This window comes from Spinacia oleracea, chromosome 5 (genome assembly GCF_020520425.1).
Source record: "Spinacia oleracea cultivar Varoflay chromosome 5, BTI_SOV_V1, whole genome shotgun sequence".
Lineage (NCBI taxonomy): Eukaryota > Viridiplantae > Streptophyta > Magnoliopsida > Caryophyllales > Amaranthaceae > Spinacia > Spinacia oleracea.
The window spans coordinates 43,462,957-43,486,071 of record NC_079491.1 but is presented as its reverse complement, the minus strand read 5'-3'; the positions used below and the strand labels follow the sequence as shown (position 1 = coordinate 43,486,071).

General features: G+C 37.6%; 3 protein-coding genes and 1 long non-coding RNA gene across 4 annotated transcripts; 3 read left to right on the top strand and 1 right to left on the bottom strand.

Annotated features, from left to right (window-relative positions):
• The first annotated feature begins 650 nt into the window (after nt 1-650).
• Nucleotides 651-10,489, top strand: LOC130461478 (uncharacterized). The gene is made up of 8 exons (XM_056829594.1): nt 651-2,243; nt 6,626-6,709; nt 8,143-8,449; nt 8,544-8,774; nt 8,881-9,180; nt 9,305-9,727; nt 9,830-10,105; nt 10,205-10,489. Exons 1-8 carry the CDS (start codon nt 1,975-1,977, stop codon nt 10,487-10,489), a joined length of 2,175 nt encoding a protein of 724 aa, XP_056685572.1. The 5' UTR covers nt 651-1,974.
• Nucleotides 10,437-11,144, top strand: LOC110794940 (uncharacterized). Its single transcript, XM_056829593.1, has 2 exons — nt 10,437-10,850; nt 10,937-11,144. Exons 1-2 carry the CDS (start codon nt 10,570-10,572, stop codon nt 11,142-11,144), a joined length of 489 nt encoding a protein of 162 aa, XP_056685571.1. The 5' UTR covers nt 10,437-10,569.
• Nucleotides 11,145-11,232: 88 nt separating this feature from the next.
• LOC130462009 (uncharacterized) lies at nt 11,233-11,968 on the top strand. The gene is made up of 4 exons (XR_008922105.1): nt 11,233-11,340; nt 11,418-11,499; nt 11,582-11,683; nt 11,789-11,968. It is a non-coding gene; the product is annotated as an uncharacterized lncRNA (long non-coding RNA).
• A 4,287-nt stretch (nt 11,969-16,255) lies between these two features.
• Nucleotides 16,256-17,195, bottom strand: LOC110795943 (dirigent protein 22). The gene has a single exon (XM_022000982.2). The coding sequence runs from the start codon at nt 17,043-17,045 to the stop codon at nt 16,341-16,343; it is 705 nt and encodes a 234-aa protein (XP_021856674.2). The 5' UTR covers nt 17,046-17,195; the 3' UTR covers nt 16,256-16,340.
• Nucleotides 17,196-23,115: the final 5,920 nt, after the last annotated feature.

The window sequence follows — 23,115 nt, the reverse complement described above, 5'->3', positions numbered from 1 at the left end:
CTCATTCACTCACCCTTTTTGTTTAAATAGTAACGCCCTCCTTGCTCTTCGTTTTTGTAGTGGTCGTAAGTTGCGACAATATTTAGTTGTCGCAATTTTACGTGTTGGGATTTAATTGAATTGGTACATATAGACGTCACGTAGGTTATGCGTCATCAAAATATTTATACTATCAATGCAATATTTTTACTATGAAAATATGTAAATAATTAAGTTAGTTGACATAAAGAAGGAAACAAATTAGAATATAGATATGCCTACATTTTCCGTAACATGTATAGTGAGCCTCAATAACCCCTTAGTCAACGCGGGTCAAAAGTTTAAGCATGTGGTTGGGGCGGGCTTTTGTTAGATTCGCTTCTACAGATCCTGTTGAAGGGGGCTTTAGTTTGCCCGCCTCAATAGGTAGTATTCAAAAAAGGCGGGCTTCTTGTTGTTCGCTTCAATAGATATTCACAAAATACACCTCTCTCACCCCAAACACGCACTGGGCAATTTATTCGAACAAAGCAAGAACAGTCGCCGCTCCTCACCGCGCGGCTCCACCACCACCACCACCACCATCACCTTCCTCGCCTTCTCTTCCATAACGGTCGCCGCCGACCGTCGTCTTCCCTATCTCGGTTGACTCTGTTTCACACAGTGCCGCAATATATCAAGGTTAGGTTATAATTGATTCTTGTTTTGCTTGGTCTTAAAATTCAGTTTCTCTTCAATTAGTTGAGCATAATGAGTTGATTATGCAGAGAATTTAGGCTAATGTTTCAATATTGGATGAATTTACAAATTAGGGTTTGATATTTGTGGTTTTTCTAGTTCAGTTACAAAATAGATGTTAGGTTAAATTTTTCTAGTTCAGTTACAAAATAGAAGTTAGTGATATGGGTTTTGTGTCTAAATGATGAAGGTCTCTTTTATGGTGATGGTTTATGTAAGCTATGTGAGTAGCTCGATCCAAAGTATGCAGATGAAATGAAGTGTTTGAACTTTTAAGTGGAGCGAATCGATATGAATCTGTTGAAAATATGTCTGCATAAAATATACTCATGTGTTCATTGTAATATTGATAGTTTATTAATGATGTAAACTAATCGTTGATATTGGATTGTAGCTTTATAGGCTCTAAAATTACCATAGCTTGATGTATTCACTATAGTATATTGTGATGTTTTTTGTACACGCTTATCTACAATATTCTGATGTATGACAGTGGAGACTGTTGTTGCTGCTGCTTTGATTTTCAAGTTCTTTTAGTTCCATTTTTATTATGCTACAATATTGCTCTTGCTATTGTTGAGTTCCTATTCTGGGGTTTTGTGAGATCGGAAACTGTCCATAGACAGCTGCCTGTGGGGCTTTGACAGGTTCAACAAGGACTAAAATAGGTGCAACAATAAACTTTGTCACCTTCTACTTGGTTGCATTGCCTGTACTAGTTGTTATGGCATTTTCGGTCAAGGTTGGATTTATCGGTCTGTGGTTTGGGCTCGCAGCAGCTCAACCAGCTGGTGTACCTGATGCAACCAGCTGGTGTACCTGATATAGCCTGCTACAGTATCTGATAATAACGCAGATTGTAAACACTTCTTTATTGCAAGTATTATGTTAACGGTGTGAAAAAAACTAGTCTGCCCCCCTAGAGATTTTTTTAGTCTTTTTTTGTTTCTTGGTTAAAAATTTAATCAAGCCAGGTCGTCGAGCACCTGTCAAAATTTGAAAATGTATGCACAGTCCGCAGCAAACCTCCGTGCCTCTTCCTTTGCCGAGGACCAGTCTCATATTAACTAGTTCTACTTACAAGGCTTTTGACTATGGCTGAGTATGAGTAGTGCCAGGTGCTTGTAGCTTAACTCTTGCATAGTTGCATGCATAGGGGCTCATTCAGTTATCCATCCTGTTGCATGGAAACAAACTGTGGTTTGATATTTAACTTAAGAAAGGACTTTAATAACCAAATTAGGAGATTCTATAGCTATGTTATTTTATGTGGAGCTTTTTCCTTTCTGTTACTTTTCAACTAAATCTAATAGCATTTGCTTACTTCTAATTTTCAAGGGAGATGAAGCATCATTGCAAAAAGCGCTGCATTTGGTGTACAACCTCAATCAGGACTGTGTAGATGTTCTGTTTTATGCTTCTTGGTGCCAGTTCTCGAGGAACTTCAGACCAAGCTATTCAACCCTGTCTTCCTTATATCCATCTATTCCTCATTTTGCAATAGAAGAATCAGCCATCAGACCAAGGTTTGGACTTAAAACCAAATCTTAGTTTTTTTTAACTCACCAGTTCTACGCACTGATCTGCACAGCTCAGATCAGAACTGTGCAGATCAATGCACAGAACTGATCAGAACTGACCAGTTCTGTGCACTGATCTGCACAGTTCTGATCTGAGCTGTGCAGATCAATGCACAGAACTGATCAGAACTGACCAGTTTTGTGCACTGATCTGCACAGTTCTGATCTGAGCTGTGCAGATCAGTGCACAGAACTGATCAGAACTGACCAGTTCTGTGCACTGATCTGCACAGTTATGATCTGAGCTGTGCAGATCAGTGCACAGAACTGATCAGAACTGACCAGTTCTGTGCACTGATCTGCACAGTTCTGATCTGAGCTGTGCAGATCAGTGCACATAACTGCACAGTTCTGATCAGTTTTGTCCACTGATCTGCACAGTTCTGATCTGGGCAGTGCAGATCAGTGCACAGAACAGAACTGATCAGTGCACTGAGAAGCTAAAACAGTACTTCATGCATGTAAATTACACCTTCAAACATGTAAATTACACCATACTGTAAGCAAAGTATCAAATTGTAAACAAAGTCATCTTCAAAACGGTTTTTATGTACTTATCCATCATCAACCACCAGAAAGCAAACATCAGAAACTAAGCTAGTATAGTTCTTGTGTCAAAATTAAGATTGCATCATTAGAGAACAAAGATCTTATGCCAAGCTAGTATAGTTCTTGTGTCAAAATTAAGAATTTGTGGCTTGATTTATCTAATTCTGTGTAAAACCTTGTGTTATTAGAAATGAGTCGTCGTTGGATGTACGGTGACCATACTACGGTGGAATACTTGAGTGGGGTTGAGGAGTTCCTTAGATGTGCTTTAGCACACCAACGGAATACGAAAGCCGCAAAGATCTATTGTCCTTGCCGTGATTGTAACAATGTAAGGCGGTTAGCTGATATTGATGAAATTGAGGATCATTTATTTCGTCGTGGGTTTAAGCAAGATTACCATGTCTGGTTTTGGCATGGTGAGAAAATACTTGATCGTCCAAGTTCTAGTGTGAATGAATTTGATGTTCTGGCAGAGAGTGATGAGAGTGATGAGAGTGATTCTGATATTTCTGAGAATAATGAGATGGATGATGATGAGCAAGAAGATAATGAAACAAATGAAATGATGGATGCGGTGAAAGATCACTTGAATGAACGACCTCACATACTCGAGCAGGTATTAAAGGCTGCTGAGACGCCTTTGTACCCTGGGTGTACAAAATTCAAATTGTTAGAATGTGTGGCATCACTTTCCAACTTGAAAGCGGAGAGTGGTTGGACCGAAGAAAGTTTCACGAAATTATTGAAACGACTAGGTCTTTGGTTTCCCGATGGCAATGACATTCCCACCTCTGCCTATTATGCCAACAAATTGACGAATCCCTTAGGCTTAGAGGCCGTCAAGATAGATGCTTGCCCAAATGATTGTATTCTTTACAGAAAAGAGTATGAAAATTTGGATAAGTGTCCAACGTGTTCTATGTCGCGTTACAAGCGTAAAGGGGCCAATTCAGCTAAGAGGGGACCGCCCGCCAAGGTATTGTGGTATCTTCCGATCATACCTAGGTTTGAGCGCTTGTTCTCCGTAAAGAAGAATGCTAAGTATCTGAGGTGGCATGCGGAAGGGAGGAAGAAAGATGAATTCCTTAGACATCCGGCTGATTCTCCTCAATGGAGAACTATTGATAAGAAGTATCCTGAATTTGGCAAGGAGGTTAGAAATCTGAGACTTGCTCTATGTACAGATGGGATGAATCCATACGGCTCTCTGAGTAGTCAGCATAGCACTTGGCCGGTTCTTCTTGCAATTTACAATCTTCCTCCATGGTTGTGTATGAAACGCAAGTATATCATGTTGTCACTCCTCATCTCAGGGCCTAAGCAGCCAGGACATGATATAGATGTGTATCTCGCTCCACTCATAGATGATTTGAAATTGTTGTGGAATGAAGGTGTTCCAATGTTCGATGCTCACACCAACTCAAACTTTACATTGCGGGCAATGGTTTTCTGTACCATAAATGATTTTCCGGCCTATGGAAACTTGTCTGGGTACAAAACCAAAGGAGAACAAGCATGCCCTATATGTGAAGAGGACATGAAGCCCACACGGTTGGATCATTTCAAGAAAAATATCTACCCAGATTTCAGGAAGCACCTTAGTCGATATCATCCTTATCGTAAGAAGAAGAAGGAATTCAATGGGTTCACCGAGGAAGGAGTAGCTCGTACACCTTTGACAGGATCACAAGTTTATGAACGTATCAAAAATGTTGAAACCAAATACGGTAAGTGCTTCAAGTCCAAGTCTAAAAAGGGTGTTTTATGGAAGAAAGTGTCTCCATTATGGGATCTTCCCTACTGGAAAGATTTGTCGGTTAGGCATTGTCTCGATGTAATGCACATTGAGAAAAATGTGTGCGATGCTATCATCGGGACTTTGCTAAACATACCAGGAAAGACCAAGGACAATGAGAATGTGCGGAAAGATATGAAAAAGAAGAATATTCGACCAGATTTGTGGCCTGTTAAAAAAAAGGATGGTACAAAGACCTTTCTGCCTCCAGCGTGTTACACAATGTCGAGAAAGGAGAAGAAGAAGTTTTGTGAGTGCTTACATGGCATTAAGGTTCCCTCGGGATATTCGTCGAATGTTAAGCGCCTAGTGTCTCTCTCGGACCTTAGGTTGATTGGTATGAAGTCTCATGATTGTCATGCACTGATTAATGTATTTTTGCCAATTGCACTTCGTGGGATATTGCCGAAACACGTGAGACATGTTATAAAAAAACTTTGTTTGTTTTTCAATTCCATATGTGCTAAGGTGATTGATCCGGAGACTTTGGATGCTTTGCACAATGATGTTGTTGAAACTCTATGTCGATTTGAAATGTATTTTCCGCCTTCTTTCTTTGATATAATGGTGCATTTGATTGTCCATTTAGTTCGCGAAGTCAAGTTATGTGGTCCGGTGTTCTTAAGATGGATGTATCCTTTTGAGAGATTTTTTAAGACTTTAAAGGACAAAGCAAGGAATCCGGCTAATCCAGAGGGTAGTATCATTCGGGGAGTCCTTAAAGAAGAGATTTCTGGATATCTAGCTGAGTTTTTGTCAAGCCTTGAACCAATAGGACTTCCAAAATCTCGACATGTTGGTAGGCTCGCAGGGGAGGGAGTAATTGGTAAAAATGTGATATCTCCTCCATCGGAGAGGAAGAAGAAGGCACATCTTTGTGTGTTGCAGCATCTTACAGAGGTTCATCCTTATTTAGAAAAGCATCTGCTTGAATTGCAACATTGTAATCCTAAGTTGAAGGAAAGAGCGTTGATGCGGGAACATAATCGCACATTTATTGAATGGTTTAAGAAGGAAGTTGGAAAGAAACAAGACCATGATGTTTCTGATACGATCAAGTGGTTATCTCGAGGTCCTCGACTATGTGTTCGATCTTTTGAAGGATATGATATCAATGGGTTCACATTCTACACTAGAAGGCAAGATGAAAAGAGTGTAGTGCAAAATAGTGGAGTAAAGGTTGTTGCATCATCTAGGGTCTATGCAAGCGCTAAGGATAAATGGCCGGTTGATTCAACACAATCATATTATGGTGTTATCGAAGAAATATGGGAGCTTGATTATACCTATTTTGTGATCCCTGTTTTTCGGTGTCAGTGGGCTAACAACCAAAATGGTGTGAAGCGAGATGAAATTTTCCCGGGTTTAACCTTGGTGAATTTTGATCGACTAAGTGACAGTGACGAGCCATTCATTCTAGCATCACTAGCTAAGCAAGTTTTTTATGTGGTTGACAATATTGATCCTAGATGGCGTGTTGTTGCCCAAGGAAAAAGACATATTTTGGGTATTGATGATGTTGTAGATGAAGATGAGTATGATGAGTATGATGACACACCTCCGTTACCAATGGTTGTTCAACCATTGCCAGAAGAGGAGGATGCAAATAATACTAATCATATGCGTACAGATCATACGGAAGGAATATGGGTTACGAATCGTAATTGAAACATACATGTGTAAGTTCGGGCTTCACTTCTGATGCATTGTTGAAGTTTTTGACTTTGTTCTTTCTATTCATATCTGAAAGCCTGTGCGCCTTGGAATTTTTGTTATCTTGACTACTTAAATTTGAATAGTGAAGGATACTTGTGGATATTAATTCATATTTTTTTTCTAAAAATTCAACCCCAATCAATTGCCACTTGTATTGTGAAGAGGAATTGCAGTGATAGTCTCCTACTTTATCCCTCCTATTTAAGTTACTGAGAGTCTGATACTTCTAATAACTTGACTAACTTTATCTGGTTTTTTCACACAGGTGTAAACTTGGTGAATGTCGTATCCTCTTATGTGAGCCAGGTTCCAAGCACAGGTTGCAGAAATTGCAGTTGAATTTTCCTAGGTTAGTTTTCAGTACATTTTGTCTAATAATATCAATTACCTGTTCTTGTTTGCATGGCTTTGTGATTGGTAACTTAGTTTCTGATGTTTGCTTTCTGGTGGTTGATGATGGATAAGTACATAAAAACCGTTTTGAAGATGACTTTGTTTACAATTTGATACTTTGCTTACAGTATGGTGTAATTTACATGTTTGAAGGTGAAGATTTGAACTCCAGAATCATCAAATTAGACCAGGAATCAAATTTGACATATATTGCATTTTATCAATCCACGGGAACTGCAAGTAGCACAAGGAATATGCACTGATCAGAACTGTGCAGTTATGTGCACTGATCTGCACAGCTCAGATCAGAACTGTGCAGATCAGTGCACAGAACTGTGCAGTTCTGTGCACTGATCTGCACAGCTCAGATCAGAACTGTGCAGATCAGTGCACAGAACTGGTCAGTTCTGATCAGTTCTGTGCACTGATCTGCACAGCTCAGATCAGAACTGTGCAGATCAGTGCACAGAACTGGTCAGTTCTGATCAGTTCTGTGCATTGATCTGCACAGTTCAGATCAGAACTGTGCAGATCAGTGCACAGAACTGGTCAGTTCTGATCAGTTCTATGCATTGATCTGCACAGTTCTGATCTGAGCTGTGCAGATCAGTGCGTAGAACTGGTGAGTTATGATTTTTTTTTGGGTTGTTTTTTTAGGTGAGGTTTGATTTGGGATTGTTTTGCATGTTAGGTGTAATACCATAAGGCCATTATTTTAGGTATAGCTTTGTAAATGGCCAATTGTAGCATTTTGCCCAGAACTGTGCAGTTATGTGCACTGATCTGCACAGCTCAGATCAGAACTGTGCAGATCAGTGCACAGAACTGGTCAGTTCTGATCAGTTCTGTGCACTGATCTGCACAGCTCAGATCAGAACTGTGCAGATCAGTGCACAGAACTGGTCAGTTCTGATCAGTTCTGTGCATTGATCTGCACAGCTCAGATCAGAACTGTGCAGATCAGTGCACAAAACTGGTCAGGTTCTGATCAGTTCTGTGCACTGATCTGCACAGCTCAGATCAGAACTGTGCAGATCAGTGCACAGAACTGGTCAGTTCTGATCAGTTCTGTGCATTGATCTGCACAGTTCAGATCAGAACTGTGCAGATCAGTGCACAGAACTGGTCAGTTCTGATCAGTTCTGTGCATTGATCTGCACAGTTCTGATCTGAGCTGTGCAGATCAGTGCGTAGAACTGGTGAGTTATGATTTTTTTTTGGGTTGTTTTTTTAGGTGAGGTTTGATTTGGGATTGTTTTGCATGTTAGGTGTAATACCATAAGGCCATTATTTTAGGTATAGCTTTGTAAATGGCCAATTGTAGCATTTTGCTCTCTTTTCTAAGTATTGCTCCCTTTACTAAGTATTGCTCTCTTTTCTTTGTTGCAGGACCGTAGCTACCATGGATGATCATCGTGATAATGAAATACAGGGAATTGATGGAGCTAGTCATCCTACGGGGGAATCACAAGGTACCAACACTAGTAAAAAGACCAAATTCCGTGGTCCGTCAAAAGGAGTTCAAGCCAAAAAGCCTATGCATCTTCAGTATAATCAATATGGAATCCCCGATGGAGAATGGTCAGGAGAATACGGGAAGCAAGTTGGGTCTTGTGCTGCTAGAATTAACATTAATGTGAAAGAATATTCAACGTTAGATGAACACACAAAGAAGGGGTTTTGGGAGGAGACCAAGGTAAACATTGAATTAAAACTTGATTTGTATTCTCCTAGATTATCTATTTGTGTAGCATACGTTTCTAACAATCTCTTATCCATAAAATTAACAGCTTCTGTTCCACATTATTGATGATCCGGCTAAAAGGAGAGAAAAATATTTTCATATGTGTGTGGCGAAACGCTTTGGAGCTTTCAAGTCCAGGTTAACGCGGCGTTGGATAACTAAGAAAGAAAAAATGCCGAAACATCAGACAAATGACATGCCTTGGGACATCTACCATCAAATCACAGAGGATGATTGGAAAACATTTGTGATAGAACGAAACAAGCCGGAGATGTTGGTAATAATGAATTTACTTTGCTAGATATTTTTTTATATAATTATATGATTAGTTTGTTGTTGCCATCTTTAAATGTTCGACATGTTCTTTATGTGTTTTTTGACAGGTTCGTAGAGAAAAAGCAAGTAAAAGTGCATTACAAAACAAGCACCCACATCGCACAGGCCAAAAGGGTTATGTTAGAAAGAGACCAGAGTGGATAAATGATGGGCGACTACCGCCAGAGGCAGCTTTAACCCTCTCAAGTGGCTCCTCCTCAGTGACCTCATCACTCACCACAGCGCCAGATAGATTTAAGAAGTTTAGATCAGTAGAGTGGATCTTGGCTCATCAAGTTAAAAACAAAGAGGGAAAGTGGGAAGTTGACCCGAATGATAAAGAAGCCGTAAATATTGCTAAGATGGCTGTAAGTGCATATGAAATTTTACGTTCTATATCCTTTTCTTTCCTAATTCCTAGTTCTATTGCTAAGATTGCTTCTCCTTTCCATCATGTATACCATCTAATTTTTACTTTCCTAATTCTTATAGTTGGAGTACATAGAAGAAGAGGGAAAAGGAAATATTTCATTCACCCAGGGAGAAGATGCCCTCACCAAGGCTATGGGAAAAAAGGATCACCGTGGGCGTGTCAAGGCAACAGGTGGAGTTAATGTCGGTTACAAAGTTGCTTTCGGTCCAATAGACCGAAGTAGTAGATGTGGCCATATTGAACCATCACCGGAGGCTATCGAATCAATCAGAGCTTCGGTGAGAAGGGAGTTTGAAGATCAATTAGAGAGAAAGGTGGCGGAGGCCCTCCAAAACCAACTAGCCACATTGAAAGCAACCGGTCAACTACACACCCTCTCTACCCCCGCACTTGATTCTGCTCTTGTAAGTGATGAGTTTGATGTTAACCGTGCACTCGTAACCTGTTGTCCGAGTTCATCGCAGCAACCACGCGAGCTGAAGGTATATATTCTCTATAGTGCATACACTCAAAACACCCCTAGCTAGGTTTTTAATATTGTACTTTGTAGTGATTTCTGAAATTTTGTAAATTTATTTGTGAAGGCCATAACTCCATGTCGTCTTGCACTTGAGGATAAAGTTTTGGGTAACAAAGTGATAGTGGCAGATGGTATGGCGTACCCATTGGATGGTTCGTTGCACCAACACTTTAGATCGATGAAGCCTAGTCATTATAAGGTCCAAGTTGATTGTATTTACGACGGACATGATGATGACACTCTTCCGGTACCTACTGGAGATGGATTCAATAACTTAGGCAGGGCTCTTGCTAGTTTTGTGCAATGGCCAATTCACTTGGTGATTTTCGAAGAAGACGAGGTATAACTTTTTTATTATTAATTGTCATTCATTGCGTTATGCATCTGTTTAGAATTAGATTCAGAGCCTTGAACTCCTTTGGTTTCTACCTCTGTTTAGGAGTACTCTACTCCACGCCCAACAAAGAAGTCCAGGAGTCAGATTTTTGAAGAGGTGGTTGGTAGCTCCAAAGAGAAGAAAAACGAATTAATTGTCAAAGAGAAGACAACAGAATTAGTTGTCAAAGATAAGACAACAGAATTAATTGTCAAAGAGAAGGCAACACTTGATTTAGGGTCCAAAGAGACGACAACACTGAAGTTAACGGCCAAGGTAAACCATATGCTTCCCACTCCCCTGTGCTTCAACACTGAAATCAAAACTGAACTTTTCATGCTAGCTTAACATTATTGTTACAGGGAAATTCATGCTCAAATAAGTTGGAGTCGAAATCGAAGTCGAAGAACTCTAAGACGGCCAAAGAGATGGTAGGTAGTTGTGATCGTAAAACTGAAGAATCAGCCGCCAAAAGTAAGAAGCAAAATTTGGCAGACGACACAATTCAAGGTCTTGGCCCATCATGCAATTATTTGAAGTTTATCATCAATACGGCGCCCGGTGATGTATATAAAAATACTTCAATCCCATTGCCCGCTTCGGTTTGGCATTATGACGAAGATCGACAAACTTATGTAAATGAGGTTGACGTTGAAGAGTTCCTTAGAGGGGCGTGCCTCAACATTTCAGTGATCCAAGTCTATATGATGTAAACTTTTCCATCGATATTTTTGTTTTTGGTTTTGTCAACTATAATAGTTTTTGAAATTTTTGCATTATACATTTACTTTGTAGGTGTTTATTCCACGAACACACCTTTGCATTTGACAACTCTCAGATTGGGTTTGTTTGTCTCGAGGCAATGTCAAGCTCTAGAATCAAGGCCAACCCTCAGGCTGCATCAATGTATTTGAAAGTAGTTTTCAATGCTGAAATTGAAAAGGAGAAGAAGGGTGATCCTAACATTACCAAGTGGTTTTTGATCCCATACAATCAAGAGTAAGTGTTAGAGATTGATCGATATTTGGTAAATAGCTATGTTATTGTTATTTTCATGCATAAGGTTGCAATAACATTTATATATAATGCAGAAATCATTGGATTTTGTACGTGTTAGACCTACGTAGAGGTTGTGCGTATATTTTCGACTCTGCGATAGGTTCCAACCGAGAAAATAGTGCATGGGGAATCTTGTGTTTGTAAGTTACTTTCAATTCTTTTTAAGTTATTTCTTTTCGTGCCGAATCAGATTCATGAAGTTTTACTCAACTTCCAGGGCATACCAAGTGTACAAGTTTAATGATGGGATTTGTCCGAATAGAGCGACTATGCAGGGGTTGAAAGGCTTCCATGTAAAGGTATATCATGCTTACTAATTAGCTTTACTTTTTTTTTGGGTAACTACTTGGATATATAATTTATGATTTATCTCCAAATCAGTGTGCTCAACAAGTCGGCGCCCGCGAGTGTGGCTATTACGTTATGAAGTTCATGCATGAAATAGTCACGTTACACCATAACACTGATGAGCGGTTAGACAATGTTCGTTCTTTTACCATATGTTAGTTGAACTACTAATACTAGTACTTTTACGTAGTAGAATTCTTAATTTACAAGTAGCATTACTTATCATGTTACTTATTTCAGGCTTACACTCCAAGAAATGCGCCTTATACCGATGAGGAAATAGATGTGGTTCGTGAGCAATGGGCTAAGTTTTTTACAACCGAGTATTTATTTACTTAGGTTGTTTAGACACAAAGATGGAAGCGTTTATATCTTCATGGATTTGGTAAAGTTCTTTAATTTTTCCATAATTACAAGTCTGCTGGATTTGCTAATTTATTGCTTTGAATACTAATCTGCTGGTCTTGCTGCTGTTGCATGTGAATTCTGATCTGGTGGTCTTTAGAATTTCACTTCCATCTGTGTGTTTCTCCTCTGTTTGCTTCTGTTTAGAGCTAAAATGACATTTCCGCTCCCAACTTTGAACTAAAAAACCTAAGGACTCATTTGATTCTTATTACATGTCTAATATGCATAGTTAAAACTTTCTAAAACTCATTCGAATCTATTTATGCACATTTAAGGCTCATTAGGTCGTTATAGGTCATGTTTAGAGCTAAAATGACATTTCCGCTCCCAACTTTGAACTAAAGAACCTAAGGACTCATTTGATTCTTATTACATGACTAATATACATAGTTTTAACTTTCTAAAACTCATTCGAATCTATTTATGCACATTTAAGGCTCATTAGGTCGTTATAGGTCATGTTTAGAGCTAAAATGACATTTCCGCTCCCAACTTTGAACTAAAGAACCTAAGGACTCATTTGATTCTTATTACATGACTAATATACATAGTTTTAACTTTCTAAAACTCATTCGAATCTATTTATGCACATTTAAGGCTCATTAGGTCGTTATAGGTCATGTTTAGAGCTAAAATGACATTTCCGCTCCCAACTTTGAACTAAAAAACCTAAGGACTCATTTGATTCTTATTACATGATTAATATGCATAGTTTTAACTTTCTAAGACTCATTCGAATCTATTTATGCACATTTAAGGCTCATTAGGTCGTTATAGGTCATGTTTAGAGCTAAAATGACATTTCCGCTCCCAACTTTGAACTAAAAAACCTAAGGACTCATTTGATTCTTATTACATGTCTAATATGCATAGTTAAAACTTTCTAAAACTCATTCGAATCTATTTATGCACATTTAAGGCTCATTAGGTCGTTATAGGTCATGTTTAGAGCTAAAATGACATTTCCGCTCCCAACTTTGAACTAAAAAACCTAAGGACTCATTTGATTCTTATTACATGATTAATATGCATAGTTTTAACTTTCTAAGACTCATTCGAATCTATTTATGCACATTTAAGGCTCATTAGGTCGTTATAGGTCATGTTTAGAGCTAAAATGACATTTCCGCTCCCAACTTTGAACTAAAAAACCTAAGGACTCATTTGATTCTTATTACATGTCTAATATGCATAGTTAAAACTTTCTAAAACTCATTCGAATCTATTTATGCACATTTAAGGCTCATTAGGTCGTTATAGGTCATGTTTAGAGCTAAAATGACATTTCCGCTCCCAACTTTGAACTAAAGAACCTAAGGACTCATTTGATTCTTATTACATGACTAATATACATAGTTTTAACTTTCTAAAACTCATTCGAATCTATTTATGCACATTTAAGGCTCATTAGGTCGTTATAGGTCATGTTTAGAGCTAAAATGACATTTCCGCTCCCAACTTTGAACTAAAGAACCTAAGGACTCATTTGATTCTTATTACATGACTAATATACATAGTTTTAACTTTCTAAAACTCATTCGAATCTATTTATGCACATTTAAGGCTCATTAGGTCGTTATAGGTCATGTTTAGAGCTAAAATGACATTTCCGCTCCCAACTTTGAACTAAAAAACCTAAGGACTCATTTGATTCTTATTACATGATTAATATGCATAGTTTAAACTTTCTAAAACTCATTCGAATCTATTTATGCACATTTAAGGCTCATTAGGTCGTTATAGGTCATGTTTAGAGCTAAAATGACATTTCCGCTCCCAACTTTGAACTAAAAAACCTAAGGACTCATTTGATTCTTATTACATGATTAATATGCATAGTTTTAACTTTCTAAGACTCATTCGAATCTATTTATGCACATTTAAGGCTCATTAGGTCGTTATAGGTCATGTTTAGAGCTAAAATGACATTTCCGCTCCCAACTTTGAACTAAAGAACCTAAGGACTCATTTGATTCTTATTACATGACTAATATACATAGTTTTAACTTTCTAAAACTCATTCGAATCTATTTATGCACATTTAAGGCTCATTAGGTCGTTATAGGTCATGTTTAGAGCTAAAATGACATTTCCGCTCCCAACTTTGAACTAAAGAACCTAAGGACTCATTTGATTCTTATTACATGACTAATATACATAGTTTTAACTTTCTAAAACTCATTCGAATCTATTTATGCACATTTAAGGCTCATTAGGTCGTTATAGGTCATGTTTAGAGCTAAAATGACATTTCCGCTCCCAACTTTGAACTAAAAAACCTAAGGAGTCATTTGATTCTTATTACATGACTAATATACATAGTTTTAACTTTCTAAAACTCATTCGAATCTATTTATGCACATTTAAGGCTCATTAGGTCGTTATAGGTCATGTTTAGAGCTAAAATGACATTTCCGCTCCCAACTTTGAACTAAAGAACCTAAGGACTCATTTGATTCTTATTACATTACTAATATACATAGCTTTAACTTTCTAAAACTCATTCTAATCTACGTATGCACATTTAAGGCTCATTGGGTCGTTATAGGTCAACAACGTACTTAATTATCTCTATAGTCTGCAACTATATATCTTTTAATTTTATGCTTCAATGGAATGTAAAGACAATATCGTGAGTGTAAACTTTGGTACTCATATATATTTTCCTTCCATGCAACTTGCAGGCTAGGGATCGAGTCGATTGGAAGAAAGTCAACACGACCTTACTTAAGGTTTGTAATGCATGATCTAAAGGGACCTAAGTGGCTGGATTAGAGACATTTGTTAGATTAGCTCTCTAGCCTTTTGTCTTTAGTTGTTAATATTAGTTGTAATTTGTTAGACTAGCTAGGTGTTTAAAAATTGTAAACATACGTACTATATATACGCTTTGCTCTGTTGGGTTAATATAAATGAAGTTAATGTAATGATTTATTTATCAAAGATAAGCAGATTCATACCTTTGCTATTTTGGTGTTGATTGGGTACAGGTTTCAATACTCAATGGAGTATATATCTAGTTGTGGTTATTGCCGCCTATTTTATATTTTAAAAGAATTGGGAAAAAAAAAAATTAATGTTGTTGAAGGGGGCTTTTAATGTACGCCTCAACAACATATGAACTTTTGGCGCAAAAATAAGGACCTGTTGAGGGGGGCATTTAAGAAGTGAGCCTCAACAGAGGAGGCTGTTGAGGCGGGCTTCTTAAATGCCCCCCTCAACAGGTCCTTATTTTCGCGCTTTCTGTAGAGGTTTTTGAGGCGGGCTTTTGAAAGCCCCCCACAACAGATCACCTGTTGAGGCGAACAAAGCCCGCCTCAACAGATCACTGAGCTGTTGAAGCTACGTCTGTCGCAGCGGGCCTTGTTCGCCTCAATAAACCCAAAATGCCCCCCTCAACAGGTATTTTTTCCACTAGTGATAGGTTATACAAGTTAAATATTTTAATTTTCAATTTAAATCTTGACACATAAGCATGACATGTCATCATTATGATACCGCTTAAATATCGCATGTTGCGACCTTTATCATTTTCGTTAAATCAATAACTTGCGTGGCAATAAAAGTTAACAATACAAATGTTGCATTGGCCAGGGGCGGGTACTAGAGTGTAGAGTTAAGAGTTGAGACCACCTACTACTTGATGCTAAAACGATAACTTTTGTGTAAGACCGCCTTACCGGAAAGACCACTTTGATTGCTTAACAAATTAGTTACATTGCTTAACTAATTAGTTCTAGTGTTTTACTAATTAGTTTCATTGTTTAACTAATTGGTTTCAGTGCTTAACTAATTAGTTTCAGTGCTTAACTAATTAGTTCTAGTGTTTAACTAATTATTTTCATTGTTTAACTTTTATGGCACCAATTTGGTCTTTTGTGTAAGACCGCCTTATATAAAAGTTTGTAATGCTAAAAAGGTGCACCAACTCCGCATACAAGCTAAGCTACGGGTTCGTTTTTTCGCATATCTGATATGTGTGGAAACACACCTATCAACTGAAAGACAAATAGCTAAAAGACAAAAAAGGAAGTACCATTCATTTAAAAAAAGTACCATTCTGTAAAAAAAAGTACTATTCTGTAAAAAAAAAGTACAATTTGTGTTTAGAAAAGTACCATTTAATTAATTTTTTGTCCTTTTTCCTATTTTGTGTTTTGTTCTGATATGTATTTCCCCATACATATCTGATATGTATTTGTATTTCCTCCTAAGCTACCCTAAAACTCTTACAATTTTTCGTTTTTCTTTTTAATAAGCAAATAAAACTAGGCGGACAATCTAACTTACTCACTCGGATGACCAATCCTTTTGGATGAAATACAATGACTCCAAGACAATGAATTGAAATGAAATAGAACATAGAAACTATTTTCTAGCTTTATCAAAAAATACATAAAAAGATGATAATAAAAAGAAAAGACATGATGATGATAGGGAGAGTTTGTTGGGTAGGTGAGGGTGCAGCATTAGTTGACGAAGACCCCGTTGATCCAGCATCCGATTGACCAATAACAGTAGACCCATGGTTAACATACACATCAAACAACACAATAGCATCACCCGTCTTTGGATGAAACGTATGTGTTTTAGCTTGAACATAACCCTTAGCAAATCTAAAGCTACCAGTACCACCAACCACGGGCATTTCACGTACATTATCACTCATTGCATCCCTCCCCAATATGCTTAACGTACTCCCATTAAACTCCCCTTCCAACAAGTAAAAATTCATTATCATTACCAAAGCGGATACTTGTTGGTCCGCGAATCCGTACAATCCTTGAGCACGCCCTACCAATTTCGATGTCAACTCAGGTCCTTCGGTTAAAGGGTCGTCCATCATGGCTAGGGCTCCGAACATCGTCGCTGATTTATCGGTTGAGTTTGCTTTAGCGATTGGGATCGAAGTTGGGTTCGACCCGCTAAGTGTGTCGTGGTAGTACAAGGTAAGATGGGTTTGTTTCTCATCGTTTTCTTTTATGCCAAGCTCTTCTTTTGAAATGGTTCTTGAGAATATTGCATGGTTTTTGGGTATTAAGGCTAAGATCATAAGAGCAACGAGAAATATAATGAATGATGTTGCCATTATAATTTATTTTTTTATGGGGCCGGGTGAATGTGCAATAAAGTTTGGTTTTTGGTTTTTGCTTTTTGGGAGATGTTATATACCACTAGTTTTGATGGACAAAATATGTGGTTAAGTTGGTGGGTTCTTATAAAAAGGAAAAAGCAATTATGATTCTAATACTAATTAATATAATGTAGGTGCATCTTGGTTATCCAAAAAGGAATTTGTGTAACTAAAAATGGAGTGGTTGATAGCTAAAGTTAACAAGTTGGCTCATGGAAATATTGATGCAATTGTTGTCAAATAGCCAACCCACCTTTTCAATAAGTTTTTTCTTTCCTTTGGTAGACCCTTTGACGTGACGCAATCTATGTGTCATAGTGATTTCAAATTTAGAAGCTGATAGGAGCCTAGTAGTATATCAATTTATCACAAGGATCACCTCCAAGATAATAAACCAAACAATATAACTCTAATACACCACAAATAATCCACCTAACAAATAACATAGCAATCAACCAATAATGGACAACAACTAATAATCAAATGCGGAAGAACAAAATGCAATCAACACACGTGGAAAACCCCTTCGATGTGAAGAGTAAAACCCACGGGACTTGTGAGGAGTTCACCTTTGTCACCTTCTCTTATTATGATAAAATTGAGGGCAAAAGAACCCAAATCAAACATACAAAGGTTCACAACCCACCAACACTTCCATACATAAAAGATCAACAATTAAGAGACAAGAGATGAAAAATATCACCTAAAAACGTAGGTTCTTTCCAGCAGCGATCACGGACAAACCAGAGCTCAAAACTACGATCCAACCGATCAAAATAAGGCCCTATGTATCTCAACAAGCTGACCAAAAATCAGCACGATCGGACCGTTGAATCTCCGGTAAACGACAGTTTTCTGATAAATTCCCTGAAAGCTACGAACCCTCTCTTCTCTTTCTCTCCTCTCCTTTTTGTGTGTGTTTAGATCTGATTTTTTTTCTCACACTCCTTTGCTGCCTCTCAAGTCAGCCAAAGGTAACCCTAAGCTTACCAAAGAAGCTTCAACATAACCCAACATTGGGCCACAACAATAAGTGGAGTATTGGACTTCCACTTAAAACACAAGCACAAGTATTAACATAACTTATGCACAAAAGTGGGCTGGACCCACAACAAAAACCACCATATGGCTTCCTATTCACCAATGAAGTCTATATCTAATATTTAAGACGGACACTATTATAAAATAAATTATAGGTTTTAAGCCGTGTCACAATGATGACATAACATGCTTATGTGTCATGATTTAAATTGAAAATTAAAATATTTAACTTATATAACCTATTATACATGTTTCATAAAAAGGTAGAAAAATCTTATATTCTAATTTGTTTCCTTCTTTATTTCTACTACCTTATTTACATATTTTTATAGTAAAAATATTGTATTGATAGTAAAAATATTATGATGACGCATACCTTGCGTGACACCTGTATGTACCAATTAAACTCCAACACGTAAGATTGCGACAACTAAATGTTGTCGCAACATGCGACCTTTATCATCACCCTTGATTTAAAATGAGTTAAGCTAGAGGATGGGGTCTAACCTTTTGGTTTATTGATCATTTAGGACCATAATTTTTTTTTAAATCTTTTGGGACCTCATTCTCATTTTCAATCAGTTAATCATAGGTTAACGCATCGGTAACCATACCAACATTATTTACAAAGAGTAAATAAAATAACACTTGAATAACGAGTTAAGCTAAAGTTGGGTTCAATATTTTGACTTTTTCACCTTTTAGGACTCGAACTTTTTTTTTTCCTTTTGAGCCTCAATCCCATTTTCTACATATCCCATTTTTTACAAAAAAAGAAAAATGCTAAAAAAAGTAAATTCTGTCACTTGAATAATAATAAAACATGACCATAATTCATCTTCTTTAAGCACCTTCGTACAATTAAAACTCTATAGTAGTCTTTTCTAAACTCCACAAATAATATTCTCACTTTTATAAGACATTTAATTGTTGAAACTTAATTTATATAATCCAACAACAATTGATTTGAGTATGTTATAGAAAAATTAAAGTCGGTGATCGAGTTATGCATATTTAGTACTTGATCAATTATGGGCATCAACCCTATTGCCTTTATTCTCAAAAGACAACTAAGGACCAGTATGATTTCTGCTTAACTCATAATCAAAAACCTAATTCACTTAAAATCAATACATTTTCATCATTTCTACATTTTTTCTAGAGACATTATTAATATTATTCAAACTTGCATAAAAATAGCTTATTAATAAATGTGGACACAAATCTGAATTATACACTATAATATTATCATATAATTTTAAGCAAATCGAGCAAATTACCTGCATAGAACTAAGATATCGATAGCATCATTAATTTTTATCACGTAATGTGCAAGGGATAAAAACATAAATAATTGTGAGGATATAACATTACTAAATATATAGAATAAGATTAATCTGTGAATAATTATTTGCCTCTGTACTCTTTAGATTGTTTAATACACAAATCAATTTATTTATGGGGTTAAATTTGTGAATTAAGTTACATTATTACTTAAATTTTAGCTGATTATGTTAATGATTATAATTTTTAATAATTGACTTTTAATTACATGAAAACATAACGAGGTCTCAAAAGGTGAAAAAAAAAAGTTCGGGTCCTGAAATGTGAAGAAACGAAAAAAAGTTAATCCTCAAAATTTGAATTCACTTTGACCTTTTAACCCATATGACCAACCTTTTAAAGTACTCTAGTTAAATTTGACCGGAAAAGGGATTGAGGTCCCAAACGGTAAAAAAAAAAGGTACTAAACGGCGAAAACTGATTGGACCCTAAATATAGTGTAACTCGATTTAAAAGTGACAATTTTTCCAATTTAGCACTCCCCACCGGAAAATTAAAGTCGTAATGCAAAATCGTTAGGGGTGGGCAAAAAAATAACAATAATAATAAAAAAAAAAAAAAAATGACTGATAAAACATTAAATTAGTCGGAATTACTGCTAATATTCCATAACGTTGTTTTTATTTACGTATAGTCACTAAAACTGGTCAAAGATAGTATAAATTATACAAAAATCAAAACGATGAAGTAGGTAAACATAACAGCTTTGAAATTTTCAATTTTTTTTTAAAGTTTCTCCATCCCTCTCACAACCCAACATCGGATAGACATAATGATTATTGGAGATTCCGGAGTATTGGGTTAACGTGAGTCATTACCTCAAACACATGAATTGATAATGTGAAAATGCGGTACATTAATTTTTTTTTTTTTGACAAGGGATTCTATAAATGAAAACGATTACAACCTAGACAATTAGAAAGCAGTACAACATGCCGCAAACTAAATTACAAGCTTCGGTTATACAACAACTACGTAGGAGAGCAAGCCACCACCATCCCACTTTATATGAACTAGAACTTGCGACACAAACCTCGTTAGAACTTACCTGCTTGTTATCAACAGTTATGATAACAACATGAACCAACAAATGCGGCTATCCTTTGGAGAACGGATGTGACCAAGACAGTCGAGAGAACTGAAGCCGGATACAACGAAGGAGCATAACCAGTAAGCCAGAAGACCCTAACAATGGACGACGATGCGAGGAAGACACACCTTTAGCCCCAAATTGCCATGACTCACTAGGCGAGAACTGACACTCGTCTATGACATAATCCCAAGGCCCTAACGAGCGAACATCTTAAGATTTTTTTATTGTGAGTTACTTTTCCTAGTAAATAAACCCTTGACATCCCTGGATTACGAGAATGCCTAACCGAGAAGGAACTTGCTTCCCTCAACTTATCCAATTGAGGAGCCTCCTTCAAGATTTGATTAACAACGATGGTTGGACTGGCCATCATTAGACACAAAGTTGAGGGGTTCCTTGAACACCCCCAATTGATCTTGGAAACTTGAACTGAAGAACAAACACCCACAACTAAGAAAACCAACATAATTAGAACACTGCCTTGAACATCCACTAGCGGCACAAACCAGCCAAGGAACCAAAATACACGATTTGGAACCTGCAACATAACCCCCAAATCCGACACTTGAATCCCCAAAACCTTAACTTCTTTAATCTATTCTCTCAAATGAAAAACTTCCTTAAACTGAGGGACACCCATAGCAGGAAAAAACTAACAAGGCCACAGAACCACAAGAAATCAAAACATTGACATCCTCCCAAACCCTCCATATACCAAAGCAAACTAAACATAACCCAGACACAAACCATAATTAACAACAAGAAAAATGAAGCCATTAAAAAAACTAACCCATCAGTACCAAAGAAACGGCTGGAAAAACCTCCCGAAAAGTTGCACATACGGGCAACCCGACAGAAAGGAAGGAGGAGACGATGAAGAAAATAGGCGGCCCAAGCCACCCAGACACCACCGAACCTGGCGGTGTATGAATCCCGGTACCGAACTTTGACCACTGCGCCACCGACAAAACCACCCAACCACCTTCAGAACCGATCAGGAAAATGGCAACAAACCAAGGTAAGCAAATCCACATCCTCTTTCCCACGAACCATAGGAGGGAGATTTTTTGCAAACTCCTCGTCAGAAGAACTGGAGGAATCATCTTCAAAATCCGCACGCGGGACACGAGGACGGCGAGCTACACTCTTTCTTCTCCTTGAAGAACGTGCCGCCTTGGAACCCCCGTCTCCTGAATGATGGGAAGAACTAACTCCACCCCTATTTCTTTGGGACGGGTTCGAAAAAGGAACCATGTTGTCCCTCTCTCGTGGTGCTCCCCATGCAACTACATTGGTTGTTTTCTTAACACGAGCCATGCCGTCCTGCATAGGGAACATGACGTTTGACTTAAGAAAAGAGAAAAAACAAAAAACGGGTACGCCGTCCGGATACAAGAAGACGCGGCAACTGACAGGACGCCTCCCCAAGAAATTAAAACATCAAAAGTAAAGGAAATTTCATAAACATGCAGAAACAAAAAGTTATCAAAGATGCTTACCAGTGAGTGATCAAACTACTGAAATGATAAGGCAAATTGTCTAAACTCTAAGAACAACGAACGAAGAATCCAAGAACACTCAACACGAACACATGAAGATCGTCGAAGGGACAATTGCTCTTTCTCTCTCTAGAAGTCTCTTTGAAAACTAAGAAAAGACAAATGAAGGAAAAACAATGATTTCTGAAAGATTTTAAAGGCAAAAACCAGGCTTCCAAAAAGACAATCACACGTGGCACCATAACAAGAAGGCTTCCCCACATAGGCAAGGGGCACCCTCCTTGAGGGGAAAATGATGTGGCCTAATTTAGTAACTGCCACCTGGCCTTACTACAATGGCCAAATTGGGAAGACAAAGGTCCTCCTGTATGGATATCCACAACACATACTAAGCCCATGTCAGCATTCAGACCCAGGGCCCATGACCCCATTGGATGGGAAAAATCCCTGGTCAAACCATGTCTGAAATCCCAAAGCTTGCAGGAAAGCCCAACATGCAAAGGGCCCGATAGGTCTAATCAGACCTCCTATTATTGGACACATGTCCAAATCTGGGAAAGCACCCAATCATCAGGTCAGGGTTTGAGGATCAAATCCCAATAAACCCTAGCACTATAAATAGTGCAGATCCCTAAGAAAAAAGGGCATTCAATTCATTCCCACCTACCTGAAACTATCTTTGCTCTGTCTTCTCTCTACAAATTACTTTTCTCTCTAGCTTATTGTAACACCCCGACTTCTAAACACCATTAATTAGGTTAATTATCTTTAGTTAGCAGCGGAAAACCCTAGCTTAGTCGGAGCGTCACTTGCCGTATCTCCCTCGTGGGAAATACAAGGCGACATAACCTTTTTACATTTACTGACTACTGTTGAGTAACAGTAATTATACTTCACTTCGATTAATTCTTTAAAATTTACATTGAAATCTAAGTAAACCTTAATAAATATTTCTAACATGTTTAAACATTAATTTAAAAATCTAACTCAAATCGTGAAATCAAACTTAGAGTTTAATTAATACATCCTTTTTTTACTAATGACATAG